This window comes from Cygnus atratus, chromosome 1 (assembly GCF_013377495.2).
Source record: "Cygnus atratus isolate AKBS03 ecotype Queensland, Australia chromosome 1, CAtr_DNAZoo_HiC_assembly, whole genome shotgun sequence".
Classification (NCBI taxonomy): domain Eukaryota; kingdom Metazoa; phylum Chordata; class Aves; order Anseriformes; family Anatidae; genus Cygnus; species Cygnus atratus.
This window is the reverse complement of record NC_066362.1, coordinates 59,626,370-59,640,238: the sequence shown is the minus strand read 5'-3', so window position 1 is coordinate 59,640,238 and position 13,869 is coordinate 59,626,370. Positions and strand designations below refer to the sequence as shown.

General features: G+C 45.0%; 1 protein-coding gene across 2 annotated transcripts in view; it reads right to left on the bottom strand.

The window, feature by feature from the left end:
- GNPTAB (N-acetylglucosamine-1-phosphate transferase subunits alpha and beta) overlaps positions 1 to 13,210 on the bottom strand; it is a 51,861-nt gene extending 38,651 nt beyond the window's left edge. The window contains exons 1-2 of one of the 2 annotated variants that reach the window (XM_035561393.2): positions 12,992 to 13,210; positions 8,187 to 8,272 (exon numbers count right to left, since the gene is read on the bottom strand). In XM_035561393.2, coding sequence (XP_035417286.1) covers positions 8,187 to 8,272; positions 12,992 to 13,108 — 203 coding nt within the window. In that variant the 5' untranslated portion in view covers positions 13,109 to 13,210. The remainder of the gene's footprint in view (positions 1 to 8,186; positions 8,273 to 12,991) is intronic. The other variant, XM_035561403.2, reaches the window with a different exon arrangement.
- Between the last annotated feature and the right edge of the window lie 659 nt (positions 13,211 to 13,869).

The following is a 13,869-nucleotide window of genomic DNA, read 5'->3' as shown; positions in this document are numbered from 1 at the left end:
ATGGGGCACAGGATATGTTTCCAGCCATCCGGTGGTTGCTTCCACCATTGTAAGTACGTGGCGCTTGCCGTTGCGGGTTTGGGGGAGTGTGATGTAATCAATCTGCCAGGCCTCTCCATATTTGTATTTCAGCCATCGTCCTCCATACCAGAGAGGCTTTGACCGTTTGGCTTGTTTAATTGCAGCACATGTTTCACAATCATGAATAACCTGTGCTATAGTGTCCATGGTCAGGTCCACCCCTCGATCACGAGCCCATCTGTATGTTGCATCTCTACCTTGATGGCCTGAGGTGTCATGGGCCCATCGGGCTATAAATAATTCACCTTTATGTTGCCAGTCCAGGTCCACCTGAGCCACTTCAATCTTAGCAGCCTGATCCACCTGCTGGTTGTTTTGATGTTCTTCAGTAGCCCGATTCTTGGGCACATGAGCATCTACATGGCGTACCTTTACAACCAGGTTCTCTACCCGGGCAGCAATATCTTGCCACAATGCAGCAGCCCAGATGGGTTTGCCCCGGCGTTCCCAGTTGTTCTGCTTCCATTGCTGTAGCCACCCCCACAGGGCATTTGCTACCATCCATGAATCAGTATAGAGATAGAGAACTGGCCACTTTTCTCGTTCAGCAATATCTAAGGCCAGCTGAACGGCTTTCACTTCTGCAAACTGACTCGATTCACCTTCTCCCTCAGCAGCTTCTGCAACTCGTCGTGTAGGACTCCATACAGCAGCTTTCCATCTCCGATGCTTTCCCACAATACGACAGGACCCATCAGTGAACAGGGCGTATTTCTTCTCATTTTCTGGTAGCTTGTTGTACAGTGGGGCTTCTTCAGCACGGACCACCTCCTCCTCTGCTGATATCCCAAAGTACTTGCCTTCTGGCCAGTCCATAATCACTTCCAGGATTCCTGGGCGACTGGGGTTTCCTATTCGAGCCCGCTGAGTAATCAGTGCAACCCACTTGCTCCATGTAGCATCTGTTGCATGATGTGTAGAGGGGACCCTTCCTTTGAACATCCAACCCAGTACCGGCAGTCGGGGTGCCAGGAGGAGCTGCGCTTCAGTACCGATCACTTCCGAAGCAGATCGAACTCCCTCATATGCTGCCAATATCTCCTTTTCGGTTGGAGTATAGCGGGCCTCAGATCCTCTGTATCCCCGACTCCAAAACCCCAGGGGTCGACCTCGAGTTTCCCCAGGTTCTTTCTGCCAGAGGCTCCAGGTGGGACCATTCTCCCCGGCTGCGGTGTAGAGCACATTCTTTACGTCTGGTCCTGTTCGGACTGGCCCAAGGGCTACTGCATGAACTATTTCCTGCTTAATTTGTTCAAAGGCTTGTCGTTGCTCAGGGCCCCATTCAAAAGCATTCTTCTTACGAGTTACTTGGTAGAGCGGGTTTACAATCAGACTGTAATTTGGAATATGCATTCTCCAAAACCCCACGACACCTAGGAAAGTTTGTGTTTCCTTTTTGCTAGTTGGTGGAGACATAGCTGTTATTTTGTTGATCACATCCATTGGGATTTGACGACGTCCATCTTGCCATTTTATTCCTAAAAACTGGATCTCTCGTGCAGGTCCTTTGACTTTATTTTGTTTTATGGCAAAACCGGCCTTCAGAAGGATTTGGACTATTTTCTTCCCTTTCTCGAAAACTTCCTCTGCCGTGTCACCCCACACAATGATGTCATCGATGTACTGCAGGTGTTCAGGAGCCTCCCCCTGCTCCAGCGCAGACTGGATCAGTCCATGGCAAATGGTAGGGCTATGTTTCCACCCCTGGGGCAGCCGATTCCACGTATATTGGACTCCCCTCCAAGTGAAAGCAAACTGTGGCCTGCACTCTGCTGCTAGAGGGATGGAGAAAAATGCATTAGCAATATCAATTGTGGCATACCACTTGGCTGCCTTTGATTCCAGTTCGTACTGGAGTTCTAGCATGTCCGGCACTGCAGCACTCAGTGGTGGCGTGACTTCGTTCAGGCCACGATAGTCCACTGTTAGTCTCCACTCACCATTAGACTTTCGCACTGGCCATATGGGACTATTAAAAGGTGAATGGGTCTTGCTGATCACTCCTTGGCTCTCCAGTTGACGAATTAGCTCGTGGATGGGAATCAGGGAGTCTCGGTTGGTGCGATATTGCCGCCGGTGCACAGTTGTGGTAGCGATTGGCACTTGCTGTTCTTCAACCCTCAGCAGCCCCACAACAGAAGGGTCCTCTGAGAGACCGGGCAAGGTAGACAACTGTTTAATGTCCTCTGTCTCTAAGGCAGCTATGCCAAAAGCCCAGCGGAACCCTTTTGGGTCCTTGAAATATCCTCTTCTAAGATAGTCTATGCCAAGGATGCACGGAGCATCCGGGCCAGTCACAATACGGTGCTTTTGCCACTCATTTCCAGTTAGACTCACTTCAGCTTCCAATACAGTTAACTGCTGGGATCCCCCTGTCACGCCATAAATACAGATGGGCTCTAGCCCTTTACAGCTTGATGGCATTAGAGTACATTGTGCACCGGTGTCTACTAAAGCCTTATACTTCTGTGCGTCAGACGTGCCAGGCCATCGAATCCACACAGTCCAATAAACTCGGTTGTCCCTTTCCTCCCCCTGGCTGGAGGCAGGGCCCCTCTAGTCCTGGTCAGAATCTTCGTTTCTGTGTTTAAAAGACTGCCTGCTAGAAGTTGGAGCAGCAAACTTTTCAGAGAAACCCTTTCTCCCGATTGTTTTCTTTTGTAACTCACGTACCCGTGCCTCTAGGGTCTCAGTAGATTTTCCATCCCATTTTCTCATGTCCTCTCCATGGTCACGTAGGTAGAACCACAGGGTGGCGCGGGGTGTGTACCCACCATATTGTCTTCTTTGCACGGATGCGCGTTTACCCCTAATAGCCGAGACGCTGGTTCGTACAGGGGGGGAAGAAAATACACTCTCTTTAAGTTGGTGGACCTCTTCAAAAAGTTTCTCCAAAGTATTCTCTTTTAGTTGGTGGCCACTGGTTCGTTCAGGTCGGGGGGAATATAAATTCTCTTTAAGTTGGTGGACCTCTTCAAAAAGTTTCTCCAAAGTATTCTCTTTTAGTTGGTGGCCACTGGTTTGTTCAGGTGGGGGGGAAGATAAATTCTCTTTAAGTTGGTGGAACTCTTCAGAGAGTTTCTCCACAGCCGAGACGCAGGCCTGTAGGGAAGAGGAGAGATTTCCTTCGTACTGCCGGAGTTGTTTAGCCATGTCACCCACTGTGGGATCTTCACCGTCTTTCCAGGATATTATTGCCAATGTGCTGGCCCATGTTGATGGTGCATTATGTACAAACTTCCGCCATATGGGTCGAGTACACTGGACGTCATCTGGATCTGTGGATGTTTGTGCGTCGTCTAGGTCCTTATAAAATACTTCCCGTACGGCTAATTCCCTCAGGTACTGGATTCCCTTCTCCATGGTGGTCCACTTGACTGGTAGACATACAAGTTCTTCCTTGTAGGGATACCTTCCCTTCACAGCTAACAGGAGACGCCTCCAGAGGCTGTGAGATCGTGCTCCATCTCCAATTGCTTTGTCAATGCTTGCATCTCTAGCAAGGGATCCCAACCGCTTGGCTTCCCTGCCCTCTAATTCCACACCATTGGCTCCAGTGTCCCAGCACCGGAGCAGCCAGGTGACAAGCTGTTCACCTATACAGCGACCAAAATCTTTTCGCACATCTCGTAGCTCACGCTGGTATAGGGTTCGGGTAGTTACTGTTGATTTGTCAACATCCTCATCCTCATCGTCATCCTCCTGCACACTTGATGGCCCAGCCTCGTCTTCTCCACGCCCAGACTTAGCAGAAGACTTTCTGCGTTCTAAACGACCTGAGTCTCTATACCATTTTTTCACCTTTTCTACAGGGGCAACTTGCACTGCTACAGCTCGCCTCTCCGACCCAGCCACAGGGTCTGCCACAGGGGTTGGAATACCCTCTGCAGGGGCAACTTGCACTGCTACAGTTCGTTTCTCTGACCCAGCCACAGGAGTGGGAACGGCTGCGGGAGCTGGAACGGCTGTGGGTGCTGGAACGGCTGCGGGAGCTGGAGCTGGAACGGCTGCGGGAGCTGGAACGGCTGTGGGAGCTGGAACCGGGACGGCTGCGGGAGCTGGAGCTGGAACGGCTGCGGGAGCTGGAGCTGGAACGGCTGCGGGAGCTGGAACGGCTGCGGGAGCTGGAACCGGGACGGCTGCGGGAGCTGGAGCTGGAACGGCTGCGGGAGCTGTCACTAGGTTGATAGTAGCATCAATTGCAGCTCGATAGGCACAGGCCAGACCCCAGCACGCCACAGTGATTTGTGTCACTTCGGAACTGCCGGAGTCATGACACCTTTTTTTCAAGCATTCTACCAGTTTTTTAGGATTTTGCAGTTGTTCAGGGGTGAACGTCCAAAACACTGGAGGTGCCCACTGCCCTAGAAACCTGCCCATATCCTCCCACACTCCCTGCCACTCGCAAATATCCCGCCTCAAGACAGATCTCCGGATGAGATTCCTAAGTAGTTGTTTAACCTTAAACAAAGGAGATTGACTCCCTGATGAAAAAAGGCAATAGGTGTAATTGCTAATAGTTTCTGAGATATGGTTTCCGAAGTATAGAGTCGACGACAGTGCTGAGTACAAATACCAGGTTAGAGTCATGACCAGATATCTCATCATTTCATAAGCCATCGTTACACCACACAGTACCATAACAATCTTGAACCAGGGCCCGGAAAGGATAAACAGCACGACAGGGAGCACATACAGAAAGTAACTTGCTATAAAACTCAATCTGGGAAACAGGTACAGCAGACTTGAGATGAAAGCAATCAACATTGTGACTAGCAACTATTAAGCAGGTCGAATACTTATACCAATTTTAGTTTAACACACTCGGGTCAAATCTGTCGATATCTCAACCCTTCGTGCCCCACGTTGGGCGCCAAATTGGCTGTTGTGGTTTAGCCCGGCTGGCAGCCAAACACCACACAGCCGTTCGCTCACCCTCCCCCCTCCCTCTCCGGGATGGGGGAGAGAAACGGGAAAGTGAAGCCTGTGAGTTGAGATAAGGACAGTTTATTAAGACAGGGAAAATAATAACAATAACAATAATAATAATAATAATAATAATAATAGTAATAATGTGTACAAAGTGATGCACAATGCAATTGCTCACCACCCGTTGACCGATGCCCAGCCTATCCCCGAGCAGCCGGCCCCCCCACCCCGGCTAGCCACCCCTATATATTGTTCAGCATGACGTCAGATGGTATGGAATACCCCTTTGGCCAGTTTGGGTCAGCTGTCCTGGGTCTGTCCCCTCCCAGCTCCTGCTGCACCCCCAGCCTGCTCGCTAGCAGGACAGAGCGAGAAGCTGAAAAGTCCTTGGCTTGGTGTAAGCATTGCTCTACAACAATTAAAACATCGGCATGTTATCAGCGCTCTTCTCATCCTAATCCAAAACATAGCACCCTGCCAGCTACTAGGAGGAAAATTAACTCTGTCCTACCTGAAACCAGGACACCTCCCCACCCACTGCATGGCATCCTTCAAACAACAGAGAGACAGGCAGTTCGTAGGTATCTCCTCCACCTTCCCTTGCACAGCATGACATGCAGACAATTTCCACCCATCTTTGTTTTCTACTGGCTGAGACTCAGTAACTGAAGTGCAAAATTTGGCAAACCGGCAGGCAGCAGCTGGTCACAACACAAGGGATGTGAACGCTTTGCACTCAACTCACTGCAGTTCCTAACAACTTAAGCTAACACCTAAGGGCTGCTGGAGGGTCATCCTAAAGACAGCTTGAACATCTAGCAGGAGGCACTGCCTTCCTCAGCAGCACCACAGAGAAAGCCTACCTCACTTCTGAGGTGCAATACTCTGCAGGAGGCTACATTCTCAGCTGACAAAAAAGTCAATTTGCAGATTACAGCTACTCCTCCTAATCACTTATTTTACCTCTTTCTCAGGAGACACAGTAGCTCATTAACAGGTGCAACTCACTGTATGTTTTGAGTCTTTCACAGAATTAGAAATTCAATGGCAGAAGATCCTCCAGCTTTTCCATGCTTGTTGTGATCAGTTACATTATTGGGTTGACAGTCCCTTGATTTCTACAGCTAGGAAACCTGTTTTAGGTGGAAGCACCTGACTCAAATTAACTGATCTCAAAGGTGCACACAACTCTCAGTCTCCTGGGCAAAGGGCAGAGTTTATTTACACAGCCTTCATTTAAGAACATAAAATGTGGAAAAAGAAAAGCCTAAACTCCAACTCAGTCTAAGCTATGACGCAATTTTAGTACTATTTATACTTCTGTAAAGCCACTCCCCAGTTTATAATTTGCTAATAGCTTGTTTCTATACAATAGCAAATAGAACTGTGTAATTTACTAAACTTAACTTGCAGCATTGAAATGTCAGCTCTGAATTAACCCCGGTGTGGCTTGATGTTCATTAGTAATGTCTATAGAGACAATTACAAAAAAAAAAATTATCAAAGCAAGTGAACTGTTTGCTGATCAATTAGTTCACAATTTATCCAAATATAAGTTAATCTGAAATTTTCTTAATGTATTTTTACAGCAAATTAACACACACTGTTTGGGAAAGTAGTGGTTATCAAACATAATAATAAAATAAACGTATCATACACAATTTTTTGCTCCTAATTAACACTGCTACCAATTAGTGTTTCACCTTGTGGTCTCTTTCAAAGCTTTCTGATTAATTTCAAAACCTCTTAAAAAACACTGAGACTTTCTATTTTGAGAAGCGCCTAATGGCATTTTGCTTTAAAATTAAAAAGGAACAGGAAAGCTACTTCCACATTATCCTTCTCTAACATTATTTTAAGTACACAAAGTCTTTTGCAAGTTAAGGTCAGAAAAGTTCAAAAACTTTCTTCACTTAAATTCTGTAGCTATGTTTTTCCTTCATGTGAGTTTACGCTTTTGGTCTTCATCACAGATACCAGTCTGGCAAACAGATTAGGCCCAAGATGAGCTGACTGAAATGAAATATGAAAATAGACCACAGAAATGTAAGTTGACTATTTGACTGATTTTGACTATTACATCATGACAGTAAGACTTGCAATTTTGTTTTGGAAAAACTCTGCCATTTTGTAAAAACTGTGTACTTAATTAACACAAAGGCAGAACTTTAGTACTGACAGAAACAACCATGCTTTCACTCCAGCACTGCAGAAACACATACAAGTTAAGTTAATAATCTGTACAAGTTGTGTCACTCTGCTTTATCTGTCTTCCTTTGGAAAATAGAGGAGGGAAGTAAGAGATGAAATAGCGAGTAGTATTCACAAATACCGTGCAATGTACTTTTAAAGAATTATCTTGCACCAGCTAAAACATGATGAACTGATTTGATCATTTCTACTGTCTCATGATTCAACAAACCTCAAGGCAGATTACACATCTGCTTTCAGGGCTTTTTCCAGTCAAGTGCATCAACACTTAAAAGAGTCAGATGATATCTCCTTAGTAAGCTTCTTCCACCTACCAATTCACCGTCCACTGACTTCCTGAGCAACAGACCCTGTGACTATTCAGATATGAACTATGAAACCACAAGCAGCCACACAGAAGTTAGCACAGCTGAAGCAAATGACCCATATGACTTGGTTTCCAATTTGCTGTGACTTCTCCAGTGCATTCAGCTTGCTTTAAAAAGCTTTTCCTTGCTACCTTTGTGACTTTTCTGCTAAATAACGTCCCACATAAGATGCCACAGAAAACTCAAGGTAAATCAAAAATAAGTTTTCCAAAAACACTAGAAGTGGGAATTTTAAGTTCACAGGAACAGTACTTCTATTTTCTTACCTTAATATAGAAAATATTTCATGTCCCCCCTTCACTGTTAACATTATTGCCATTCCGACATCTCCTTATAGACTGGATGAATTAAACGCATTTAAAACAAACTGTTATATATGACTAGAACTTCCAAATTCCAAACACCTTCTAAGTTGGGAAATTAACCACTTACTCACGGTTTTAGAATCTCTAAGTTAACAATTCATTGCAGATTTAGAGCCCTTACAATAAAGTACTACTCTGCAGTACGTTACTTCATCTAGAATATCTGATTTAAATGTTTGAGAATTCATTGAACAGTAAAACATGCAATATGCTAACTACAAGTATAGCTCACCGATTTTGAAATGATTTGCCAGCAACGTTGTCTCTGTATGAATCGAACATAACATGATATTGGTCTCTACTCCACTCCAACACAACCTGAAAAGAAAAATACTCGATGTCACCATCTTCTAAAATTAGACACTTATTTTTGAAACTTTTACTCATGACCGATTTCACTCAAGTTGATCTACACACTAATGCACATCTGACTTAATTAATCCAAACTAAGTTATTACACTGAGTCAGCAATCAGACATAGAACTTAGAGTGCACAATTACAATAAACATTGTTTGTTTCTCTGCAAGAAAGGACTTCATGTTTTGTGGACACACTTTTTAAGTTACTATTCACTTTGATTACATCCTCCTTGTCTCTGAACCTTTAGGGACATGGTCTAGTGGGTGACATTGGTCGTAGGGCGATGGTTGGACCAGACGATCTTAAAGGTCTTTTCCAACCTTAATGATTCTACGATTCTATGATTTATTTATTTTTTTAAATGCAGCAGCATCTTCTCAAAACTGAGGCCCTAAAACAAATATACTTCAATACAAGCAGGACCCCCCCCATCGATTTTCACAATCTTCAATTTTCACAATTTTCATCATCTTCCTTTCTGTTCTCATATAGGACATACTGGAGTCTATCTCTGCACTCTGAGCTTTGAAAACAAACAGCCAGCCCAGGGCATATCAAATTATGCAGATTAACCTGGGCACAAACTTAAAACACAATAGCTATTTCCCAGTCCAGGTGAGTCTAACATGGCAACCAAACTAACCCAACAGCTCTTTATTCCTGTGGGCTGCAGACTCTTCCATCCCCCTGCATTTCTGCCCCTCCCTTTAACTTGAAGCTGGCATTCGCCAGACTCTGCAGAGAGCCAAGCCACGGAGCTAAACCAGCAGGGAAATGAACACTCAGAAAACAGATCAGCTTAGCCTCCCCAGCTCGGATGCTGGGGCAGACGAGGAATGGTGGCAACACACAGCTGAAGGCAGGATTGTCTCCCCCAGCTTCATCCAGCCACCAAGATCGCTTAGCTAAAATGTCAATCTTTTGCCAGCAAGCCACATTCAACAGCATATTCACACATTAGCTCTATGGGAGCACAATCACGAAGATTTGTACTTTAGAAAGCTGCATGTTTACATTCCAATGTTATTCTTAAATGTGTGTGTATATATATATATACACATACACACACACGTGTATATACACACATACACACACATAAATACATAAATATTGAACAAAGGCACGTGGTTGCACCTCTATTACTAACAGAGTATCAATCATGGTTCCAAGCAGAAAAATCACTTTCCAATACTAAAAATGTTTCATATGCTTTGATATATCAAAAAAGCATGAGTAATTTGAGATAAAAATCTCCTATGTATAGATGATCGTGCTCTTAGATAAACTTTCCACATCTTTTACAGCTGAAGTTCAATCTTAAAAACTACAGTATCATCTTGTGTTGCTTTAGAGAGATGAAAGGGCAGTGGTTTATTTTATGTACAGAAGTACATATAAATATGTACTGGGAAAAAAAAAATTACAGTGCTTGTTTCACACCAGTCTTAGATTTAAATGTCACTGTTGCTTATGTTTTATGGCAACTATAAACTCTGCCATTTCTTTAAAATAGCACTCAAAACCGTAATTTTAGAGGCTACCTCCCTCCATTTTAAGAAGATACACATCTCTATACTCTCATGCCTGCTAAAGTAAATTAAAGCCTTCTGAAGAGTATACAGAACAGGGAAGTCCCATCACGCGTCAGTGACAAGCACACAAAATATATTTCCAAAGCTGCACAGCCTCTTTGTAGTCCAAATCACATCTGTACAAGCTTGTTCCTCATACACAAAGGACACATGATTTACAAGGTGAGCATAAAATCTCCTTCCTTAAATATCAAACACGCTATTACACTTCTTCATGCCCAAATCATTATGCCCTTCTGCCCAATACGTTAGTTTAAAACAGTACATAATGAAAGCTATCTACGCATTAACATCTGTAATTACTGCTAATTAAGAATTGACACACACTGATCTGCTTCTAGGAGAAATACTGAATTATCTGAGCAAAAACAAAAATGTATTTTATTGTATGAATACAGCTCTCTGGAAGAAAAACATTAACCAGTCAAACATTTGCTTTCTGTATTTGTGCAACTGTACTAAAAAAGAACCATGGTAGCTCTCTTTGGATAGATGTTTAGGAAAAGAAGTTATAGGCTTCCCAGCTGATACATTCCGCTTCTGTTTTCTCCTCTCATTGCTTATATTGCAATAATGCCTATGGGCCTCTATTTAAACTTTACATACAGGTACTTAAATCTAGTAAGGAACAACAACAAATGGAGAGACCCTCTATCATGAGATACTGTATCAGCAGTGTAACAACAGTGTCTCACTTCTTCCATTTATAAAACATTTTACAAAGCTAAATAACCTATGGAAGATCAGCTAAGAATGGTTTACAGGCAAACTGGCATAAAACTCAAAACTGATCTTAAGACTAGGCTACAGCATTGGCTTACACCTGGCTATCCCATACGTTACAGCTGAATCATGCTTAGTGCACTGTTATTTCACTGGGATACTTTTTTTTTTCTCCTCGAAATCACTCATTTTCATCTTGAGGCTGTTAGGACATTATTCCCAGTCCCATTTTTTTTTGCTCTAACCATCCATTTCCATGTCAGCACTAATATAAACATTAGTATGACTCTAAGCAAGCAGATGCTATTTTGCTTACTTGGACAAAAAAGCTGGCTCTGGGGGCAGGAGAAAAAAGGAACCGCAATCTCTGTTCAGACAACAGAGGCTGATAGGCGTTGCTGCTTTATTGCTTAAGAAATCTGCACGGAACATTAATATGGTCCACCTGATGATTACTAGAAAGATTTCTTGGTTTCAAGTTCAAAATTCTGATAAATTTTATTTGCTGCTGCTTTGCAGACTGTATATTGAAGAACAGAAATCTTTTCCATTCTTACTACTGCTGCCAGAAGAGGCCTGACAGTGTTTATTTTCACAAGCCCAGTCTCTCCTAAATCCTTAAACTACTACTGTTTACCAGGACAGGAACACTTTAAATCATAACATTCGAAGGCAAAATGCATGCAAACATCTCTCACTGATCTTATTCCTCATCATCCATTTATTTATTTTTAAAGAGCTTTTTTGTTTGTTTGTTTTTGTATTTATGCAGACATTTGATTTAGTTTGTTGCTTTTTTGGGTGGTGTGCAGGGTAGGAGTGTTTTTACCAAGCACAATTAGAAGATTTCTGGTCACTTTTCTTTTATTCTTGAGTGAATTCTTGAGAATTTGAAAATTCACTCCCACAGCAATCTGCCACTTATTTGTTCACTGTCTAAATAGTGTCTAAGCTTTCCAAATAGTTCTGGTATTAAAAAGACTGGAAATAGCAAACTCAGATTTGGTATTCTGAGAAGTGACTTGGACTCATTCTCAGCAAAATCAGTTGTAACTTGGACAAGTACTGAAGTGGTTTATAAAAGCTCTCAGAAATGCTGAGGTTTGCCTTAGGTCCCGATTCTGAGGAAAAGCAAAAGTTTACTTCTTTGCTTTCATAGCACCAAGAGATATCTATCAATCAGCTTTAAAACAAAAGCTGACAATCACATATAAACAGATGGCTCAACTATCTCACTCATGGTTTCGAAGCGTTTCAGCAACTTGTGACCACTGCAAGACAGCAGACAGGAAGCACCTTATGAAAGACAGCGAGCATCCAGACAGAATAAACTTCTGATTGTGCTCCACCATAGTTTCAGATAATGCTCTTCATGGCTCTTCTTTCTTTTTTTTTTTTCTTTTTTTTTTAAAGTCTGAAAGAGCTCATCAAATTAAAACGGGGAGGGAGGAAACACCACCAAAACAGCAGCAAAATTTGTCTGGAGAATCTTGAGAAATTTAGGAATCGGGAAATACCTGTCTGTTTGCATTTAGCACAGCCATCCTTTTACACTGACCAAGTCTTTTCTTTAATTCCATGAATGCTTCTTGAGCACTACAGTGAGCAAGATCTTTCTTCCTCTCCCGATATTCTCATTGGTGGCTTCCAAAATAGACAGGGTAATATGAAGTGAAACTTCGAAATATACCATACACGTGTATAAAATCTTATATAAGAAAAAGTAGAAGTCGTATCACATCACTTGCACCACAGTACTGACTGATCAGCAGCAAGCGGTGTAAGACAGACTGCAGGAGGCCAGGTTTAACTCGTTAAACTCTAGCGGGGAGAAAGCTCCTGTCACTCCCGATCGCTGTCTGAAGGCTATGCTAAGCACAGGCCCTACAAGAGTCCCGTCAGGCTATTCAGAACAAAAATAATACAGCCCCAATAAATCACCTGGTGCTGGAAGGGGGGAAAGTTGCACAGGTCAAGAAAGCAGGCGCTCCCGCAGCATTTTCCCCTGGAAACGATCTAACAGCAGCCCCGGGCACGCTTGGAGCCGGGTTTATCCTGCTGTGCCGGACCGGGCCAGGGGCAGCACCGCAGCCGTGCCACTTCCACCCGCCCGGGGCCATCCCGAGCCAAAGCGGAGCGGCACAAGGACGAAATAAATCAGTGACAGCGATGAACGTGCCCCCCTCCGCGGCTTCGTGCTGCCTGCTGTAGGAACTCGCTTCTCGAACAGCAGGGCCACAGCACGCTAACCTCATTCAAAGCCGCCCGAGCCACGGCTCGGCACGCACGGCACGGCACGGCACGGCTCGGCTCGGCTCGGCTAGAAGAGCAGGATGGAATCGCGCTGCCCGCCGTACTGACCTCCCCGAACTGCAGGGCGGAGACGATCATGAGGACGAGGCCGCCGAGGCAGAGGCAGGGCCCATAGCGGTGCGACAGGCACGTGTAGGTCTGGCGCTGCAGCAGCTTCAGCAGCATGGCCCGCCGGCCGCCGCCGCCGCCGCCGCCACCGCCACCCGGGCCGGCTCGGCCCTGCGCGGTGCGGCCCGGGGCGGCCCGCCTCAGCGCGCTGCCATGCGCCGGGCCGGGCGGGCGGGTCCCGCCGCCGCCGCCACCGCCACCCGCGCCCCTTCCGGCAGCACCGCGGCGCCACCTGGCGGCGGCTCTCGGGCCCCGCTGGCGGCCCGCTAGGCCCCGGGCGGCCTCCAGGCAGCTTACTGGCGAGAGGAATTTGTCTGCACGATTTTCTCCGCAGGGGTGTGGGCAGAGGCGTGCCGTCCTGGCATAAGGTGCAATAGAGCTGCGCGCTGAATTCTCACTGAAGCGTTTCTTGGTGTGATTCAGCACAGAAATTAAGTGCAGGGAGATAGGTTCGTGAAAGGAGAAGCGGCAGGCTAGAAGAAGCTACTCGTGGATTTCTTCAAGAGTGGTTCCTGAGACAAAAACGTGATAAGAACCTAATTAAAGGTCCTGAATCTGCATGCCTAGTTTCTGCCATAAAGTTCAGATATCTACACCAGACACTGCTGGTGTCATTGTTGTCCAAAGTTTCATCAGGCAGAGGCATTTCTGGTTACCACAGTGAAATAAAGTGGTGCCATAGGCCCTCATGAGGCCAAGGACAACAGCACCTACCTCTGTAGTCCTTTCTCACTGCACAGAGAAGTATTTCTGACAATTCACTGAAGTGACTTTTCCAAATAATGAACATCACCCATATGTTCTTCTTTTTCCCTACA